This window comes from Vanessa tameamea, chromosome 18, assembly GCF_037043105.1.
Source record: "Vanessa tameamea isolate UH-Manoa-2023 chromosome 18, ilVanTame1 primary haplotype, whole genome shotgun sequence".
NCBI lineage: Eukaryota > Metazoa > Arthropoda > Insecta > Lepidoptera > Nymphalidae > Vanessa > Vanessa tameamea.
This window is the reverse complement of record NC_087326.1, coordinates 5,677,800-5,700,628: the sequence shown is the minus strand read 5'-3', so window position 1 is coordinate 5,700,628 and position 22,829 is coordinate 5,677,800. Positions and strand designations below refer to the sequence as shown.

General features: G+C 30.8%; 1 protein-coding gene across 2 annotated transcripts; it reads left to right on the top strand.

Annotated features, from left to right (window-relative positions):
* Positions 1-1,411: 1,411 nt before the first annotated feature.
* On the top strand, positions 1,412-22,514 carry LOC113399555 (diuretic hormone receptor). 2 transcript variants are annotated; one of them, XM_064217625.1, is made up of 10 exons: positions 1,412-1,589; positions 5,821-5,914; positions 6,968-7,070; positions 10,428-10,508; positions 13,399-13,478; positions 16,150-16,281; positions 16,920-17,108; positions 19,542-19,708; positions 21,653-21,767; positions 22,129-22,514. In XM_064217625.1, the coding sequence occupies exons 2-10, from the start codon at positions 5,861-5,863 to the stop codon at positions 22,174-22,176; spliced, it is 969 nt and encodes a 322-aa protein (XP_064073695.1). In that variant the 5' UTR covers positions 1,412-1,589; positions 5,821-5,860; the 3' UTR covers positions 22,177-22,514. The 2 variants fall into 2 exon arrangements, with proteins under 2 accessions (XP_064073695.1, XP_064073696.1); XM_064217626.1 differs by lacking the exons at positions 21,653-21,767; positions 22,129-22,514 and adding an exon at positions 21,090-21,279.
* Positions 22,515-22,829: the final 315 nt, after the last annotated feature.

Sequence of the window (22,829 nt, the reverse complement as noted above, 5' to 3'; positions counted from 1 at the left end):
GGCGATTCAGAAGTGTTTTAGTGAGTTCCACGGAGTCCAATATGATGACACGCGTGAGTTCATATAATTACTTATTTTTAATATTTTAGAATTTTGAAATCATAAAATTCTTTTATAATCGTTTGTCCTTTTCAAATTGTTTATCCGCTAAATGTCATAGATTTATACTTTGATATGACAAAAATAAAACTAAAGAACGTATTTACTTTGTACTTACATATAAAGATTAAATATAACGCATTTTTTTCTATGACGTCAATGGATACTTTTTGCACAAGATTGATGAGAATGATGCTGTCTCTAAAATAAAAATGACTTTCGTGACACGTTTGTATTTTTTCGAATTAGCACATTAAACAAACATATATATGTATTTAAAAAAATATCGAATAGATAGTGATCGAATAATGTATAAGCTATTTGACGTTTTTTATATATTTATTTTCAAACAAGCAATTATACAACTTGATCTTACTGGCCACTGATTGTCAATACGCTTTCAAACATGCGATCTATGATTTTGATTGGATTATGGACGGCTTCATCGGTCTAGTGGCTAGATATATGGCCACAGCTCCCTAGGTTCAGGGTTCAAACCTCTAGCTGACCCGTTAAAAGTTATTAGGCTTTTCTGTCAAGTAACCCGGAGTTTAGTAGTTTAAAATGGGTCCACTCCCGTTTCTTGGAAAGCAGCTGTAGTATCAGATTTCCCATCCCATCCAATAATGTGCACACTACACTTGTGAACTATAATACATATATCTTGCGCAGTTGACCGGTCCAAATCAGACAGGACGACATCACGTATAATATTACATTCCTAGTGCGTGTAATTACACTGACTCGTTTGACTCTGAACTGGAATACGACAATACGACTATTACTATTGAGTTAGTTGTACTAACCCAGACCGGTCTGCACAAGGACTCACCGACGGGTACAATCTATAACTACCAAATTTTAAGAATGTAAAATGGGTTGTTTCGATTTAAATAAATTTTATATGTTTAATTTATAAAATAATTGTTTTATATTACGATTTAATAATAACGGGCTATTTATAACGTTTCACTTGTATTTACAGTATTTACGACTTACTATATACAATTGTTCTTATTGTGATATTCATCCATGAATATACCGATGTTTAAATTATTTTAGTGAAGGAATTTAATTTTTTTTTATTATGAAATATTTTTGATTGACAGAAGTATGTATTTTTTATTTTAAAAGATTTAAAAAATAACTATATTTTGTTATACCTAGTGCATTTTATTTTATATTTCGTATTTTTGGATACGATAATCGCAGTTAAATCCAGAACGATACAAAATTATTACAAAAAATTATATTTTTATACAAGTAATTGTATTCGACTCGATTCTGTTAAATAACGTTCGTATTTTTACAGAAAACGCTTCAAGATTGTGTCTCCAGGGCGAATGGCATAATTACTCAAATTACGTCAACTGCACGGAACGAATAGCGAACGTGTCGCCGACGGACGTCGCTAGTCTTATATACTTGGCCGGATACTCTCTCAGCTTGGCCGTCTTATCTCTCGCTGTATTCGTTTTCCTTTATTTCAAGTAAGTCCCTTAATATATTTCATTATGATGATATTCTATGCAATTATATAATTAAACTAAAATGATTACCCAGATAACAAAATTCACGGAGTTATTGGACAAATAATTATTTAGTTGAATAAATAATTGGGGTATAAAATGTTTATTGATTGTATTGTAATTTCGTTTTGCTCATTGCTAGACACGTGAAGTAACTTTGCACGATTTCGCTAATTCGCTTAAACTACTTTGATTAGGGGTCAATTTACCGACACCTGATTGACCTCAATCAAACTCAAGCCAATGGACTGAACAAGAGGCTACATCCCACGACCGGTGTTCACGTTACGAGATATATATTTGATCAATTCAATTGGTATCGTAGAGTTATAAAATTGGCTAAGCTAAACATAGATATAGCTATAGATAGATGCTAGTTTATAATATAATAATATTATATTCTATTAACTATATTTAATTTTTGAACGCAAAATTTTATTTCTTCTTTGATATCGATTTTAATATACATATAGGCTAACTGACAAATAAGCCTCCTGATGGTAAGGGGTCACAATCGCCCATACACATTGGCACTCCAAGTAACATAATTCACTCTAATATCTCCACCCACCTTGGGAACTTGTTAGTTTCCAAGGTTCTGTCATGTGTGTATCTTTGGCATATAGTAACATTTACTTATTTACTCTACTAATCAAATCACATAGATAATACAGAGATGGGTTTACATAAAGACCTTCTATTAAGTGAATACTTTGACTGGCTTAAAATTATTATTAATCAAAATTACAAAGCGATATTTCAATTAAAAAAATAATATCTTTGACATTGTCCAAAATGTCAAATAATCATAAATAATATTATTAACTAAACAAATTCAGTTCTTGAAAGTGTGATTAATTTACATCGTTAAATTTATATACAAATACAATACAAACTAAGGGTATCGTATTAAAATCGTTGTCTCTTTGGCAAGTGCAGGATATAAAATTTAATCACATATAAAACAAATAAAACGATGTAATAACACTTCTAACAACGACTTTAACCTACCACAATAAATGATACTAGTATTCTTGCAGCTATTCCATACTAGTATTATATATTTATCTAGGTTCCCTTCGTACATAATATTTTTAAAATATATAACAGAACACAATCAACAGTTATAATATATGAAAATTTTAACGATAAAAATTACAATTCCTTACGTACTTGTGTTAATAAAATATTTGATTTAATATTTGAAAAAGTAGAGAAAAAGGTATGAGTATGTTAATATCCAACAGCTAAGAAAAGACTTCCTCTCCTCTTGAGAAGCTTATTCCACGTTATTCTACCTGGCTGCTCCAACGCAGATAAGTGGGTAATACATTGTAGAATTTAGTTTAACAAAATCAACCTGCATCACAAATTATGAGCATTAAAACTCAGCGGGACTTGTCTAGATTGGAACTCGAAATCTTTGGATCAGATTAACTAATTTTAGTCACTGGGCCATTTCGGTTAGAGCATTTTAAAAATGATAGTTATTACGTGTTGAATTTACAGGCTGAAATTTTAATTTATAAAGCAAGCTAACATTAAATAGCTTGACTCAGTTCCAACACAAACCCAAAGTAATATAAATTCGTTTGCATAACATCACTAGAAAGTTTTGGAATCATGTTTCGTCCAATATAACTTTATCGTAACTTTTATTATTGTTATTTTAAGCTTAAATTATACATGCATTTAATTATGTATGTCAAAATAATAAAACTTTCCATTTGTTTATTAAAGTTTTAAACAAAAATCCAAATCTTTAAAATTTACAAAAATAAATCTTGGGAATTATAAATGACTAAAGCACGGAAAATATTAGTAACATTTAAAAATACTTTATTATGCACCAGTAATGCCTTTAAGGCGATTGACGAGCCGTTTGAATCGTTCCTATAAATCTTTACGAGGCAAACATGCACTCCCAACCTTACGAAACCTTTTTTCATAATCTCCGTAAGCAAATTGTTTCTTGAAGGCTGGCATCTAGGCACCTGTCGTTTCCACAGCACATTGAAATATTAACCATATCTCTTACATCGTCAATACACTACCGACCTTGGGAACTAAGATGTTAGGTATATTGTGCGTGTAGTTACACTGGCTAATCTATACTACAAACCAGAAAAAAATAACATTAAGTATGCTATTTAAAGGTTAATACCATCAAATAAATGTTTTGGGTTAGGTATAATAATAATAGGTATTTAAGGTTCAAATCCAACCACCGAGTTGAAAGTTCTTTCTAATATTTTGGAGATAAAAATAATTTACGATTTATTTAGTTAATCGTTTAGAAACGTCAAGTTGACACAGATGAGATCACCAGAGGGTTGATTAAATTATTGAAAGACATCTTCAAAAACATGATGTGATTGTTAAGAGGGAGATTGATTAACTGTTTGAGGTATTCGAATTGGAGGACTGAGCTGTCTGAGCGTTTGAACAGGATGCATTTACAAACCCCCTACCGAGATAATTGCGTTTCAAAAGTTAAATTGTAATTATACAACTAAAATTATTTCGTCTATCTAACACTCACGGGAAGGACTCCAATTCACAGAAATCCTGATGATATAACTTCTTTCGTCACATAAATTCAAATGACATTCAATCATTTTTATTCAAAAGACAACTTTTAATTAACCAAGCATGGTTCTAAAAGTTCGGATTTATTAAAAATGATACGTCCGTACACAATATGTTTATATTGTATATGTTTTGATATTCTATATCTTATTAATGTAATCGGAGAGATAATCGTTCGGGCACTATAAAAGATGCCAAAACTAAAATACATTTACGAAATCTTTGTGTGAAATTTGTAAATATCTAAAATATCTTCAAAAACTGGGAAACAGTGTATATCTTCAGTGTTTACCACTTTGCAATTTGGATCGATTTCGAGTTTTATATTATATTTAAATAAAAACACTGAGAATTAATCGGATCACACCAGTATATTTACATATTATACTAATATAATAATATTCCACTGACTGACTCATCACGAGATCTTGGAAACTAAAAAAGAGTTCAAAACACGAGGAATTAATTTTGACATTTTATAACGAGTAATAAAACGTGGTCTAAACACCACTCGCTATGGAATAATATTTTTTCAAATTATGTTCAGTTTCTAAGATAACTTCAGAAACTGGGTGCTGATATAAAAAAATAATAAATGGGCATTGTCCTTTAGCATACTTCTTCGTGATGAGGAAATTGAATTTTACTCGTTGAAGTCGGGGCGGAAAAATAGCACATATATATTTATATATATGTCCTCAGAATACATAGTTCCCTCAGGTTGATTTTGAGTGTATTTAAATAACATTTCCTTGTACATAATAAATTTTAAAACGTCATGTCTGTTTAATGTTCTTACAGTAAAAATAGTCTATGAAACACAGTTGGAGCTGGTCCACAAACTTTAAATCAGCATAATGAATGTTTTACGAACCATTTGTGTTTTAAGTATTGTTTTACTTTCCGGTATCATAGTATGAATCATCAGAATTGTACATACAACATAATGCGGCAAATAATCACAATCTTTGCATTATCCACAAACAATGACTGTTGAGCACAAAAGTTGCGAGCATCTTATTGAGGCCGTTCCCCTTTATCTAAGGTTTTATTATTATTATTATGAGGAAACTTCTAGAATGGAATTCGTATGCGGCTGAAACAAGTGAATCGAAAACTATAGTTCAGAATTTAATAAATTTGTCTGTATTATATTTCATAGAAAAATATTTTGTTTTGCTTTTATAGTTGACTAGTTCGTTTGTCGAGGTCACGCATAGATTTTAGTATGGAGTCCTCATTTAAAAGTTTCCGATCGATATGTACTCGTATCAAATGGTTAATCTGAATTTTAATGAAATTATTTACACTATTATTATTTGTTTGTTAGTGTAAAATCTATATAAAAAAAAAGATTTGGTAAACCATTACGGCCTAGCTTGCCTAACTAACGGCTGGATTTTAGATAGACGAACTTGGTATGGAGAATTCCTTTTCCGTTTTCGATAGACCGTCTCCCCGGCCCAAGTACGATTATTAAAGGCGCCTCGAGTTGTTAAGATGAAAATTACCATATATTTTCATATTGATTATTGATCTAGCTATGCTTTAATTATATGTAATACACGATCTCTAATCAACTGATTAATACTGCTTGTTTCAGAGACCTGAGATGTCTTCGTAATACAATACACACTAATCTTATGTCTACTTATATATTGTCGGCGTGTAGTTGGATGTTAAATTTAGCGCTACAAGTAAGTATGGTTTCGTTTATCTGTTATTAAAATTAATCAATCATCTGTGGCAAAGGAACCACTGGAACGATCTTAACATTGTCAGCTTTAAACACGGTTCATTAAGACTTTACAAAATATCTCTTTTTTTTTTAAAAAAAGAGTCTTTTGACGTTTCTCATATTTTTTAAGAAGCTTTGTTCAACTTAATCTTTACAAAGCCTTTTTGCAGGCTCTTATTGAATCCATATACTAAAACGATTTAAGTGTAATATACGAGTACAGTACATAAATGTTTCATAACTGGCACTAAAAGTGTATGTGTGTAAAATTGAGTTAAACCAGTTGAGTGGAATAATGGCAATAATGTGCATTGTATTGTGCGAACATTTATAAGCTATAGATATTTTTTATAATATATGTAATCATACAGGCAAATGTCTGGTGACTTCCCGCCCATATCCATTGACGCTGCAATAAATTTATATTCATCATTCCTTACATCGCTAAATTGCCACCAGCCTTGGGAAATAAGATATTAAGTACCTTGTGCCTATGTTTACACTGGCTCACTTACCCTTAAAACCGGAACACAATAATACTGAGTACTGCTGTATGGCGGTAAAAAAAAATCCTGCCATGACGAGTATCTATCAATGTTTATGTTGCCAGATTAAAAAGGCCATACTATAATGATTTGTCATCACCGCCTATGGACATTGGTTCTGTAGATTTTTTTTTATGATATCGGTAGGCGGACTAGCAAATGGGCCACCTGATGGTCACCATAAGTGGTCACCACAGCCCATAGACAATAGCGTTGTAAGAAATATTAACCATTCCTTACAGCGCTAAATTGCCACCAACCTTGGAAAATAAGATGTTATGTCCCTTGTTATGCTAACTTACCCTTCAAACCGGACACTAAGTGTTGCTGCTTGGCGGTAGAATATAATTATAATGAGTGGGTCGTACCTACCCGGGTTTGCAGCCTTTTCTCCACAGGGATTTTTTAACAAACGAGTTTTCATTAAGGAGATCGTTCTTATTGTAAATAAATCAACTTTGTTTCAGAACTGGTCAGAAGAGGCGCAAAAAGATCAAGCATCTTGCATGATATTAGTCATATGTATGCACTATTTTTATTTAACGAACTTCTTTTGGATGTTAGTCGAAGGTAAGGTCCATATTATGCCTTAAATGTGAGTTTAATAATATTAAAACTTATTTGAAATATTTTCAAATGTTTCAGTTTCAACATAATGTTATTTAATATGGTAATCAAGCATATCTGTTTAAGATAGTAATTCCTTTCTTTTTTTTTTCTTATTATAAGGCACACCAACGCGTAGTTCGTAAGTTATGTCTATACGTGTAAATTATAAATCATAAGTCTGTCTGTAGAAAATGACATTTGTATAACATTTATGAAAAACGTATTCAAATTTCGTCGTTAAAATTTTTCAACTTAATATTATTATTATTGCAAGTCTAATAGCAATGATTTTTAACAGTTATTAATATATTGTAGTGTAATAAAAACAAGGTGATATTTGAAGTGTTGTCAGTAATGAAAAAGTGTTATAAAAAAATTAAAATAATATAGTTTAAAAAAATATACACATAAAATTAATTTCTATTATTCAATTATTCAAAATTAATTACATCCGTCAGCTAGCCATTAAGATGTATGTACATATACATACATTTTCAATATTTTCAATAAAACAGTTTAAAAAGTTAAGACGTAACAGTTAGTTGTGAAACTCTAGTTCAGAATAAACAACATTTGTGTTTAACAAACATCAACTAATTGTTTTTAAGTTCTAGATTATTCTAGAACATAAAAAAAAAAAAACATTTTTTTAAATATAATAACTAAGTTGCTATTTCAAACAATGTTTTCAATACGTTTGCTGAATCACAAAAAATAATAAAAATATTTATTTAATCATTTAACTATAATATGTGAAAAAAAATTCAAAGAAATCATGAATACTATTATAGTATTCCATAAAAACGATATTTTTATCAAGACCTTGAATCGGGATTCAGCGCCCTTTTCTGAATTCAACCCTTTACATAAATACTTATCTTTCCTTATTGATATCCAAGTTTTTTGCTTACAATTTACCCTAAAGGTAAACGGTTATTGCGAATAACATAATAGCTAGTTTCTTTTTCTTACCTTATAAACAGATATGCTTACACATTTATATAAAATAATAATATTATACTTAAAGCATTAGATTTTAAAAAAATAATATTGGATAACATTGTTTGATCTTGGCTGTATATATTTAAACCAATACTAAAGTATAATTAAAAAAAAATATATTGGCAGTTATAGGGACTGCCGATAGAAGTGAACACTTAGAACTTTTATTATTAAAACTTTAAATTTCCTAATGTTTTAGTTAAAATCATTAACATCACTCCGGTTTTCAAATTTGTTGCATCCTATGGTATCCAAGCAACAATTATATGCATGTTTATATGTGTTTTTTATTATTCAAATATATTGCGGGCTGTACAAGGGCTGTATATGAATACAATTTAATTGAAATGACAATTAAAAAACCATCATATTATTTATGGGTAGTATTTGTATTTACATAAATGTCAATGTACTTGATTTTTAACATTATTTTCATTGTTTGCGTCTTTGTCATCATTCATTTCAATAATACATAAGACTTTTTGTACTTTCAATTATGCCATCGTCTTCCAAAAGTGATACAAATGGCTAATTAAACTAAGAACTAACGGTAACTAAAGTAAGAAATGAAAATATTTGATTCAAAACTATCTAAGTATTGCGTAAAAACGCATCGATTATCGTTTTATATTTTGTAGTACCTACTGATTTTTCGATCATTAGACATATTTAAATTAATTATTTCATTTAGAAATACAATTTTTTTTTTTACCACCGTCTGAAGATATCGTTTGGATCAAGGATCTAAACAAATATGTAAAATGACGATTCAAAAGTGCTTATAAAAGCCTACATGAGTAAAGTATATTTTGATTTTAAAACAACCCAAATTCCATGACAATATTTCTTCGAAAAAATCTACTAATAAAATCGAATGATATAAAATTATAGTTATAATCATTTTCCAAAAATAGCAAAGTACATATTTTATTTTTCACAATTTAATTTAATAACTAATAATTTCGAAATATTAAATAAAATATTTTTTTAATGATCCTTTTTCATCATTTTAAACTAAAGACTTTAAACTATAATTTTGCACCAATAAACATATTTTAAGCTTCTACACATTAATCTTAAATTATTGTTAGATGTTATAACTTTTTAATTTCAAAATCCACGATAAAAATACAAATAGAAATCTGGTTTACCGCGGTAGTAAGAAAACGTCACGGCCACTGTGAAATACTAATTTCGTGGTGCATTTCATATCTTAAAATATTAAAAAATAAAAAATATAATATTTTCGAACGTCAAACCGAGCCGAGATGGCCCAGTGGTTAGAACGCGTGCATCTTAACCGATGATCTCGGGTTCAAACCCAGGCAGGCACCACTGAATTTACATGTGCTTAATTTATTTATAATTCATCTCGTGCTCGGCGGTGAAGGAAAACATCGTGAGGAAACCTGCATGTGTCTAATTTCAACGAAATTCTGCCACATGTGTATTCCACCAACCCGCATTGGAGCAGCGTGGTGGAATATGCTCCATACCTTCTCCTCAACGGGAGAGGAGGCCTTAGCCCAGCAGTGGGAAATTTACAGGCTGATTATGTTTTGAACGTCAAACTACATACGAAGGCATCAAATAATTTTCTGTTATTTATTTTTCATCTGAAAAAAATATTGGTATATTTATTGTTTAATCTCTATTGTACTACACAGTGATTCTACAATTAAACAATTCAAATAATAGCCCGGTTAATCTAGACATTTGAAGTTACATAAATTTACAACAAGCTGAAAATGCTTTCACTTATTCAAAACATAATTAAAAATAATATTCAGAAGTTCCGAATCATTCCGGTATCTGGATTTGTTTTTATTTGAGGTCAAAGATCCCGAAAAAAATGTTTTTTTCGCAAAATTACCTCAGACAAAAATTGAAGCTTATAATATTTTCTATAGAAATAGCAGATGGCCGTTGCGTATGCGCCTGTCATGAGTATGTCTGTGACGTGAACCTATAAGATTTCCCTCTATCAAAAAGTGCCCAACGCGGCTATAGAAGTTTACACTTCAATAAAAAATTGTTGACAATAATATCAGAAATATTTATCTAGAATGAAATCTAACTTAATACACAAATTATGTACTAAGTTTTCAAACTTTATCAATTTTTACATTTAATTTAATTTATATACAAAACTACAATATATTAAACGACACATAAATATTTTATTGAACACTAAATTAATTTTACCATTTTATAATTTTTTTAAAAATTATTGTCATACATCTGTCATTTATTTATATATTTTCTATCTTTATTTATGAATTAATAAGAAATATTTACAATTATTTTTACTTCTAGGTCTGTATTTATACATGTTGGTCGTCGAAACATTCACCGCGGAAAATATAAAGCTTAAAGTCTACACAACTATTGGCTGGGGTAAGTATGCCACAACAATTCGTTTAATATCAATTAAAAGCAACATTACCGATGTTATTATTCAAAAACCACGTCGTGGTTTGCTGTTTAATAAAATTATTATAGTATTTTAACCTTTAGTTAACCTATTTCAGAAGAGAAGGGTGCTATGTTTTATGCGATTTTTTACAGAAATTAAACGACCTTATGCCTTAATAATATTATTAATGTTATATTAGGGTATGTTTTTTTGGTTTGTTGAAGTAACTTTTTGCATAGACAGGCATTATTAACGAAGACCACATGTTATTCTATTTTTTTTTATTTAGTTCGACTAAAAAGGCTAAGTGAATTTAGAGGATAATTTAGATTTTGAAATAACACGTAATGTTTTTAGTGCCAGAAAATACAGAGTTCCGGGGGAACAGCTATTTATCATAAATCTGTATTAACGCTTTCAAATGTTTTAGAATTTAAAGCTTAGAATTAGCACTTGACATGAGACAATCGCTTTTCCAAATTCCCGTTCCCAGCTATAAAACATTGACATTTCTTATTCTACAAATTTATTAACTTGAAATTGGAATTGAAAAAAAATATTACAGAGTGATTGATATGGGGAAGACACAAGAATATCCATGTATAAAATACTCTTCATTTAAACTAAATATGATAGTAATACCTACATAGCTTCATTATTATATTATCAATATGATAGGTTCGGCCATGGTAGTTATTCTCATGGAAAACAAACCATCTGTGCTGGCCATACTATGATACACAAGTGTATCCGCAATCACAGACTGCACCAGGAAATCCGACACGACCTTCCGTTCGCGGACCGAAATGAACGGCTTTACGAGCTTGCCTAAGTTGTGACGAATAGTAAACACAGCCTCCCACTAGATCTAGAAATCCCCTCTAGATCAATTAAGTTAGATTTGATCATATTAAGTACTAAATATTTAAAAAAATAAAAGTCGAAGGAACAATGATTTAGAAAAGATAAATTTTATCTTTGATATATCGCTCGAACATATTTACACTTTTTTTAATATTAAACGAGTTTTTAATATTTAATAAAACTTTACAATGAAGTTGAGGATTTTATTTTATTTTTATTTGAAAGCGCTTATTCAGGATCTATATAAGTCGGATTTAAAAAATATTTTGTTTGATAGCTCAATTCATGATGAAGATTATATGACGCTAGGGTCGATGGGAGCAGATCCTAAACGTTTAATGCAGATGAAATAGCGTGAAGCAACTAATTGATTTGTTTCTTGAAAACCGTCGCTTTACATAAATATCCCAACTATAATTTAAAACCGGTTCGGAATTGAACACCTGAGAAGAACCGGCGAAAGAAACTCAGCGGGATTTTTTTTTTCCATTTTGCATGTACAATAATAATTATATTTTAGTTATTTGAAACAGCCTGGAGGCGATCATTTCATTCCCAAGGTGTACAGTCAACTAAAAAGTCATTAGTGTTGTAATATCCTTTAGCACACAAACGCTCTTTAACGATTCCTTTGAATTTTATAATTGAATAATTTTTAACGTTTTCTGGGATCCTGTTGTACAAACGTATACATTGCCCCAAAAAAGAGTTACTAACCCTGTGTAATCAGGTACTTGGAGTAACAAGGTTTTTCTTGTTCCTAGTGTTGAGAATGTACGTCACATTTATGGGAAAATCGTTTATGTTTTTGCGTACATACATAAAATTATCAAAAACAAATAGAGAAGCGACAGTCATTATTTTAATTTCTTTAAATTTACCCTTTAACGAATATTTTAGGTTTAGGTTATAAATTGCACGAATAGCCCTCTTGTGTGGAATGTATGAATGCGAATGAATTAAAAACTCATATAAGAACCACTTATATAATAATATAATATAACAAAACCTTCCCTAGAAAAAAAGCAACCTGTCATAAATATTTATCAGTAAAGATTTTCTTTAATTATATGTTTCACGTCTCCCAGGTGACCCATGACGGCCATTTTTTTATTACAATCCGGATTAAAATGCACTATTTTTACACGGTAATAAGTTATTTATATAATAAAAGCTCAAACAACAAAGCCTATTTAATGAAATTCCATTCAACCGTGTCAGCTTTTAAAGCTAAAATGTCAAAGGGTAAAATTAAAACTGAATATTTCATAAACCGCCATTAGAGAGGTCTATTTGACTAAAATCTCCGAAACGCCGGCTTCTTTATAATACTAACATAATTATCATATTAAAATTTTGAAATATTTTATCAAAATATCGTAAACAATATTAATCTTCGATTTAATTTTTTCACGACTATCCAAAACAGCAGTGTAGTGCTTTCAGGGTTCATGTATGTATGTCTGTATGTCGGTTTCTCTGGCCGAAATATAACTTTTTAGACATTCACCTGAACAGATTTTGATTTATTAAGTATCGTTAGATTGCATACATCCTGAGTGACAATGGCTTTTTTTTGAAATATTACTTTTTTGTTTAATTTTTATTGTTATATTTGTATGTCCACATAACATGTTGTCCGTGCCTTTGGTGTATCTAATTATAATTTTTATTTTTATTTCTTTTTGGTGTGGTGCCTGCATATTTTTATGACCAGACAGCATTGCAATTTGTATAAATACAATAAGGCTGTGACTCAATTTTTTTTTTTTGGCAGAACTATGTTGTTCCATTTTTGTTAAATTACTATAAATTACATTCTCTTTAATTCGATCTCATTTAAATTACGAAGGATGACTATTTTTTTTGTGATGGAAATCTTAGATCATACGCCTTCTCAATTAAAAATAATTTCATAATAATATATAGTGGTAACTGCACGCGAACAGTTACAGATTCAGAAACTCATAGACTATAAAAAAAAAATAAATACGATTCATTATACAGGAGCTCCAGCCATATTCATCACAATATGGGTGATATCCCGATGCTTCGTAACGGTGGTGCCGTCCACGGGACCTGACGGGGTAAGGACTTTATACTAATTATATATGTAACCTGTGTATTAATATTATGATATGAACTCTGCTGACTGTAAAGTCGTAAGATGTGAAACGGACCTGAATTAGCATTTCTATGCAAAAACAAATGAAAAAAATCCTTCGATATATATATATGTGTTAATCAGAATCTATACTATAAAGTCGATCAGGGTTCTTTCGCGGTCCGATCTCGCTCTGGTAAAATATTATTAAATGAAAAACAATGTGTGAATTCATACTATTCGTAACAGCCAAGTTCCGTTCGAAGCGCATACCAGTCGCAAGTCTTGAGGAAATTTTGTTTGCCCGCGATCGAATCTGTCACCGTTATTCATTGCAGTAAACTTGGATGCACCTACATCCTTCTGCATGTTTCATCTTATCTTCTTGCGTTGATAATATTATCCTCTTCATCGAAAATAAAAGATATGACAGCTAATTCTTCAATCTATAAGTAAATTTATATTTTTCGGCCGCTAATATTACAAGATATTAAATACTTTAAGGTTTATTTTATTATTAATTATTAGCAAAATTCGATTATTAACGGTTCGAGACTGAATCGTAAACTAAGACAGATTGTCTAATGTGAACATGATTAGATTTTACGAGACCGAGGACGGACCGAGAACGGACCGTGATTGACCTTATAGTATGAATCCAGTCATAATGTACAATTTCTACCCACCAGTTTCACTACAAGAATTAAAAAAAAAAACGGCTAGACCTGATTTATTTATGACGAAATATTTTATATAAAATATTAATGTACATACATAAAACCACCTGATTAAAAGAATTTCAAAAACGGGTAGACGTGTTTTTTTGAACAGTATACTCGTATAGGCCAAAGAGTGCCGTAGAATATTTTTTTATACCAAAAGCCGCCTAGTAGAACCAAAGCGGTCAGGTTAAATGGTATGTGTAACCTATAAAATCTAGTAAGGTTGATTAAAGTATACATTTTATAACATTGCCTATCGTAAGCATTGCTTTAGATTTTTTTTCAGATTTATACATCGCTTTGTTTTAATTCAAGTTAGTGAGTTCAAGTTACTCTGATAGTTTCACATGCTGTGATTGCATTTAATAGCTAAAATTAATCTTGTATTGGTTTATATATAATTGTATCTAGTGTTGAGAATATTGAGAATAAAACAATAAAATTATACTATAAATGTTTGTCTTCAATAGGAAGAACTTTTCCCCAGTTTTGAAACATTCCCATGTACTTGAATGGGTTGATTTCATTTATAAGTCACAGATAACTTTATACGTAAAATTTATATACATAAAAGCCAAATACCACTCACTGATTAATCACGAAATCTCAGAAACTGTAACACCTACAAACTTGAAATTTGTTAGGTAGGTTCCTTATAGGGTGTAGACATCCGATATTTTACGAAATTCCACCCCTAAGGGGGTAAAACGGGGATTGAAAGTTCGTGTTTTATAAATTTCGCGCGGGTAAAGCCACAGATCAGCTAGTATTTGATAAAGGCTTAGTGAAATTTAGATTATTTTATTATTAACGTTCCATGTACATATTTAATATCGATAATCTTTCACAAAGAGCCCGTTTCAAACAATATTTTCAGAATGTTATTAAGCTAATACTGATACATAAAATTAAAATCGTTGACCTCACTTCGAACCTGTGTATTTTATAAAGGAATGTAATAAATATTATAGCAACGCTTCTGTCGTTTTTAATTATTCTATGTTAAAAAAACATACTTTGTAACATTATTTAATACCTTTTTGCGGTGTACAAACCTGCCTACAAAGTTAAAGTAAATTTTTGATAGGATTTTTCCCCCAAACCGCTTTCAGAAAGTTGATCTCGCTTTCATAATTAAGGCGGTTAAAATAAAAGGTTTTTTTTCTCGAAGACTAACTTTTTATTCGTATAACCTGAGACAGTTTTTTCTAATACTGTACTAAGATTTAAGTACAATTATAAAAACAATGATTGCATCTTTGCAATTGTAATATAAGCAGCGTCCTACTTTTAGTAAATAATATTTTCATCTTCAGTTCTCTGAAAAAGTATTTAAATTCCACTTAAAACTGTGTATAATACGTTAGAAATGATATAATGTCAATCATTAGTATAAGTTATTTAAAAATTACGTGGAATACAATTATTTAGGAATTTTCATTGCTGTCTCCTGGCTTATGTTAATTATAACGTTATCTATGCCTGAGTATTTTACGTCTATAAACTCAGAAATACTTAATAAATAAAGCGTTAAAAAAAACTAAAAGGATTTTTACACGACCAAGTTTCTTGATAAATCAATTACTGTTAATTGCATTTCAGTTTTCAATCCAATAAAAGATCAGAAAATAAAATTATAACAGAGCTGCGCAATATCAGTGACATTTTATAGCATTTTAATCAAAAAAATTAGTAATACGAAACGAAATTAAGTAGTATAAATTAATTATGAATTAATTATTATATTAAAAGACAAAAGATGCATTGTTACCTTTTTAAAAAATTGATAGTCACACGTTAAATTGAGGTTGAGGCTCCATGAACCCTTATGTTAATCAAAGTGATACTTTTTGCTATAGTTATATAATAGTCATTAGATATTATTCCCAGTGTTACCTGCAGCAATATGACCTATTTATTTATATCAAACAGTTGGCGATATCAGGCGAAGCTAATGACGAGATGTGCCAGTGGATCCACGAACACCAAGTGGACTGGATACATAAGGCTCCCGCTCTCGCTGGTCTTGCTCTCAACCTGTTCTTCCTCATAAGGATAATGTGGGTGAGTATGTCTAAATTGTTTTTTATGGTATCGGTAGGCGGACTGACAAACGGGCTATCTGATGATAAGGGTCACCGAACTCATGCCGTATGATATTTTAATAATTTCTTGCATAGCCATTAAGCCCCTGGCTCACTCACCTTTTAAACTATAACACAACAACAGTAACTATTACTGCTCAGGTGCGCTTTCACAATGCACTCCTTGGTAACTACCATCAAGTAACTGGTGCATATTTAATTACATTACCTATATTGAGTATTATATTGAACGAGTAGTTATTTCTATTATCACGACTAAGGTATATATTTTTACATATTTTATAAAAAACACATAAATAAAGAAATAAAAAAAAATTGTACATCGATAAACATACATATAAACGGGAACCAAAATGCTAGATATAAATATATGACCACTTCAAAGAAGTCTTTTGATGTCAACCGAATTCGTAACGATCATAATTAATTTTACAATTTAAAATGTAAAACAATAATTACTGTAGTGTGAATATTGAGTTGTCTGAAAAAGCCCAGTTAAATACAAATGGTAAATTAAAAATCAATTTACGGAGTATATAATTAAATTTGATAACTTTGATGTTTTTTTTAATTCAATAATTATTTTTTTTTATTCAGGTGTTAATAACGAAGCTACGGTCAGCGAACACATTAGAAACGGAACAATACAGGAAAGCGACAAAGGCATTACTCGTCCTCATTCCGCTGTTGGGCATAACAAACCTGCTGGTGCTCTGCGGTCCTAGTGACGACTCGTGGTTCGCACACGCCTTCGACTACATTAGAGCATTGATGCTATCTACACAGGTAAGCCGAATGCACACACACCGTATAATAAATTAGGCTCTGTTTACACAATATGTTTCGTGCAATATCTTCAAGCTAACTAACATAAATCCGTATAATACCGTAATAATTCAACAAAAATAAATGAGTTCATTATTTATCAATCGTGTTAAATTGTCCCAACGTGCTGTCAGTGTCGCTAAATAAAATACAAACACTGTTCGATGTTAAATAGAGTGAAAAAGATACTCGTTAAATCAGATCGTCTGTCTTAGATGTAAACAACAAGAGACTCCATCTATTTTCTGACATAGTAAGATTTATAAAATCCTGAAAGTGCGTCTAAGTAAACGTTTTATCGCTTAAAATGAAAAGGATTGTATTCGTTTGTTTGGACCAGTATTCAAAGTTTTTTAATTTCTTTATGGAAATGATGATGGATATTTCCTCACTCGAGACGGTCAGGCACAGGTCAGGCTTTACGTGCTATCCGAGGCACGCGAGTAAGCCCACAATTCCAACAGGTTGTAACTGAGATTTTTTGAAAAAAAAGCCCAATAATTTTAAAAACTTTTTAAAATACATAACTTTACCAGCACTGTGTGCGAAAACAAAATCGCTCGGAAGGACTTTAAATTTAATATACAATTTTTCTTCTTTCAATACCAACCTCAATAAAATGAAGTACCATTCATCATCCACATGATGATTTTCTTAAATCACACAAGGTATCACCGAACTCTAACTTTTGAATCGTCATTTTATTAGTGAATCTACCACCGATTCGGAATGTAGATTCTACCGAGAAGTACCAGCAAAAAACTCAGTAGCTTTTCTTTTTAAAATACAAAGTCATGTTACCCAAATACAATTATTATATATCCTGCCTGGAAGTTAACAAGAATTATCTCCACGCCTTTCTATCATCTATATAATCCTGTATTGAATAATAGGCTTTTTCATTAATTTTATTTTTTATAAATGATTTGAATCTATGAATCGGCAAAGTTAAAAATGTCTCCGGACTTTTATTATAGAAACGGATACCTTGCCTCAAGAAAGTTTTATTGACTTTGCGGACTCGGAAACTTGGCGTTATAAGCATATCCTTACGTCTCGTGTCTATACAATGATTATCACTGATTCTATCAAAGTGGTCAATGTTACTGTAAATATACATACAATTTTTGTAATTGTTTGACGTTCTCTAAATATTAAATTAGTACTTAAAATTTAAATTAAAGTGCAATAAACTAAATAAACCTTTTAAAATTTATCAGTCGTCGCCGCTTATAGGAAAGTTCAAAGAACTTTATTAATGATCTAGATCGCTTCGGTGAATAGTCGCACTAAAATGTTTCAAACTCATAACGATAACGCAAGTCGTTTAGTGGAAAAGTTATGTATGTAATGAATACAGTATTAAAATGTCGTTTGAATAAATTTTCTCCGTATATAAAATAAACATAACGTTCCATATATATTTTTAAAACTAATAATTGCAAAATTCAAGAGTAATTGTTTGTTGACTGATGTGACAGACTATTTCCACGTGGAAATGCTGTCGACACGATTAATGCATTTTACGTGGTCCAATGAGAATTCAGTTTATCAGGTATCACCAAAATTTAAGGACAGATATAATTGCCCCATTTCTGTATATTGGTAACTCAATGCTCATTAAATAAAAGAACTTAAAAGTCTATCACTCGTTTGTTGAAGGACTATTAAGATTTCATTGCCAACGTTTCGAGTTATAATAATTGTCTGGATCAACAGATTGTTTATTTTCAAAAGATTTGTTTCGTTTTTTCACTACATTGTAAATTGTAAAAGGCGATCTTAAATCAACTAGGAATCTAAAGTATTTACTAAGTCAACCGTTTGTTTACAAAAGTTTGAAATAAGTATTACATTTATGCCGAATGCGTGCCGAAGATGCTCAAATATTCCACGCAAATTATCAAGAAAATATCACTTGCCATTTCTTTGTCTCAATAAAAAATGGTCTAGTTATAATAAAGCTCTTTATTCTCCATTCTTCACACTTTGAGAACTAAGATGATAACTTCATTGACTCGCTAGCACAAAGTCCTACCACCAAGTAAATGTTATATACGACCGTTATGAATGTTTAGCGAGTGTCTAGTTAAACATTGTTTTTTCTCTTTTTGTCATCATTGATTTGATATTTCAAAGAAGAAGACAGCATCATTAACCTAATTACCACCTAAATAGCATTAAAAGGTAAAGCCCATAATGATTACGTGTAAGTGAAGTAGCATTTAGTAAGTTATTTATCTAATAATGAGTATGAACATTTGGGAGTATGGTTATGTGTTCTTATTAGCAGCCCAAATTAATAATTGCTTGTAAAGGAATATTTGAAAAATTCCGATTTTTAATATATCTCGTTTCTAACTTTTCTATATTAAATATGGTATTTTTTCCTAGGGTTTCACAGTAGCTCTGTTCTACTGCTTCATGAACACAGAGGTGCGTCACGCGATACGATACCACGTCGAGAGGTGGAAAACCGGACGGACAATTGGCGGTGGAAGACGAAGAGGTGCTTCCTACTCGAAGGACTGGTCTCCGAGATCCAGGACAGAGAGCATACGGTAAACAAATACATATGTTTTCAATTATTTTGGTCTATATTTGACATTGTGCATGAACCACAGCAACCATGGCTACGCTTTCTAGTTTCTTCAATTTTTAGATTATTGCAAATGCACCTTAGAAAGTAATTTGTTGTTGTTTTTTAGTGATTATAAATAAACATCAATTATTTAAAAAATCTCGAAGCATAATATATTTGTTAAAAACTTTTTTTTTTGTTTACGAAACATTAATAAATCAAATTCGTACGGACCTCGGATATAGCCTCACCTAATCTAATAAAAAAACGCTAACGATGTTTGACATTGTCTTAAGCTTTTACTTGCGTTACTTAAATAATCTTTAGATTTTTTAGATATAATTAAAACATGTATACCGTAATAAAAATAGTACAGGTACCGATGCCACTATCAAATTGTCACTTTATCGCAATCGAATCAAAACGTAATCATTGCCTGTCAGTCGTTTCCCTACACCGATCCAGTTGCTGTTCAGTCGTATTTGGATCGAAATAGAATCTGAAATGTATTATAACAGTTATAAATAAATAGAATCGTTCCCTAGTTCTCTAAAACGTAGTAAAAAATAGTTTGTATGAATAATAAAAATCAATATAAGATGTAAAACCATCTTAACTATCTTAAATAAAAATTCCATCTTAATGCATGCTGATTAGGGCTTGTAATGATTTCAGAACTTTAGAGCTATCGTCGTCTGTTTATTTTATATCTGCTTGTATTACTATCTCCTTTCAAGTTTCAATTGAGTATGAGTAGAGGGCCCAGTGGTTAGAATCTTCAAATTCGACAAGCACAGCTGAATTTCCATTTACTTGACTCGTCGTTATATTTCATCTTGCGCTCGGAGATGCAGGAAAAACATCGCAATAAACCCAACATGTGCCGCACGAAAATCTGCCATGTGTGTGTATCCAACAAATCGCTTTAAAACAGCGTGTTCAAAGCTTCATACAGTCTCCTAAAAGCAGAAGAAATTTTAGCCCAGTGGAACATTAAAGACATTGTTACTTTTATGAAGAATAGGTATATTTAAAAATACGTCTTTTGTTTGGTACCAAAACATGGTAATAAAAAATTTCAAATGAGCGTTTCTCCTTGATCGTCTCGAATTGTATATCAGTAGCCGATCGTTTCTGAGTTACGAGTAACTAACCGTTAAAATAATTTCTAGAAGTCATATACATTTCAGATTTCGAAACTTCCGAAACGCAACAATACTCTCTAGTATCAGGCCTCATTGATAATTTAATTTAGAAACGAAACATACATGTATCTCGATCTATTATTCGAAACTAATAGTTCTCGAGATTTATTGGTCCATTTCCAAATCCATATTTGATCAGCCATTTTTTCTCATTAGGCTCACGGTATGAAGATTCATGGACCCCATTCCGGCTTACGTCAGCGATGCTTTCGAAAACGGGCTTTTTGCATTTAAGAAGAGAATAATTTAGAATGGACATAATGTGGATTTGGAGAGAAATTTCTTTATACTTTGTTAAACTTTACAATTAATATACAAAATAAATCAATGTTATATGCTTTTATAATTGACTTTTTTTCTGCCTGCGCTTCTCTCTACTTTCGCAACACGGAATAATGCATGCAAGACTTTCATTTCAGGTAAGCATGTTACGTATACAAATTTGCTTTCAGCTGCTTGAATAATAATCGATCTTTAAAAACTAATACTACAACTACTTAAATAAAACTACAACCACAGATTAATTATAATTTAATTTAAAAAAAAAAAACTTATTAATCACAATACATAGACAATACTTTAATATAAATGAAATTCTCAGAATAATTCTTAAAGAGTTAGGTTTTTTTTTTTTCTAATTTTAATTGTTTTACTCAATAATGGCTTGATAATTTTTTTTAAGTAATTCAAATATTATTAATAAGAAGAGTATGGAACAGGTTGTATAGTCACCCTTCAAAACGGGAGTCTGCAGCTTCAGAGACGACAACGACTACACTTCTGGTACCAAGAATGTCGCTTGCACCTCACCATGATGGAAGACATCTGCATGCTGTAAGTTTACTGTTGAAATCTATTAATTTTTAATTACCTATTTTTAATTACAAATGAAAACGGGTCAATATATATATAAGATACCTTATCTTAAACGAACGTAGTGTTCTGGAATGCCCCTAATTTACGTTTTTTATTAAAGGCTTTGCATATTCGTGTTAGAATTTTTAATTAAATAAAGGACGTAATATCTTCAGTCTCAAGGTCTGATCCGCGTTCGAAATGTAAACGTGAAATTAATTTTACTAGTAAGTCTGTTTACATATAAATAAATTACTAAAGGTCACCTATGGTCATTTCTTAAGTTAATTTATTTGGCGTGAAGTTTTATCCGTATTTACTTGAATAATAATATGCGCAGGATTACATAACGAGCGGGAGCGCGAGCGGCGAGCAGTCCCCTGTGTGAGGCGGGGGGCGGGGGAGGCTCTCGCGCCTGCGCACTCTGCCCGAGGAGGACGCCCCTCCCGCCTCTCCCGCCTTCTCCCTGCCGCATCTATTAACTATTAAAACTTCACCGATTTCATCAACCAGCGGCTCCTCGGCTAATACGCCGACCTTTCAGAATTCTGCCTATATTGAAGCTCTCACGTTTCACAACGCGAATGCAGACGTCTCCGCCCCCTACGATATTAAATCAAGTGACTTCTCTATGGCAAATGGACCTATGATGAGTGTTGATCGAATATAATGTGAAGTTAGAGGTTATAATAAATTTTGTGTTTAGAAATAAATGATCTGATTAAGTGTGTATGGGCTTTTAAAATTTATATTATTGTTTAAAAAAAAGTATAAGTATATATATATATATATATATATATATATATATATATATATAAGCATGAGGTCGATATTTCGTTCGAAAAGCAACTATGTATATATCTAAACTAAATATTTGTAAATACTGATAACAAAGAGATTTTATTTCAGTGATGAACTTTATTTTTTTAATTTTTAGTTTATATTTTTATTAAAATTTACAATATTTTAACAGAATAAATAATATTCAATAAATGATGAATATATTTTAATTATTCTACATTATTTTAATGGTTAAATTGT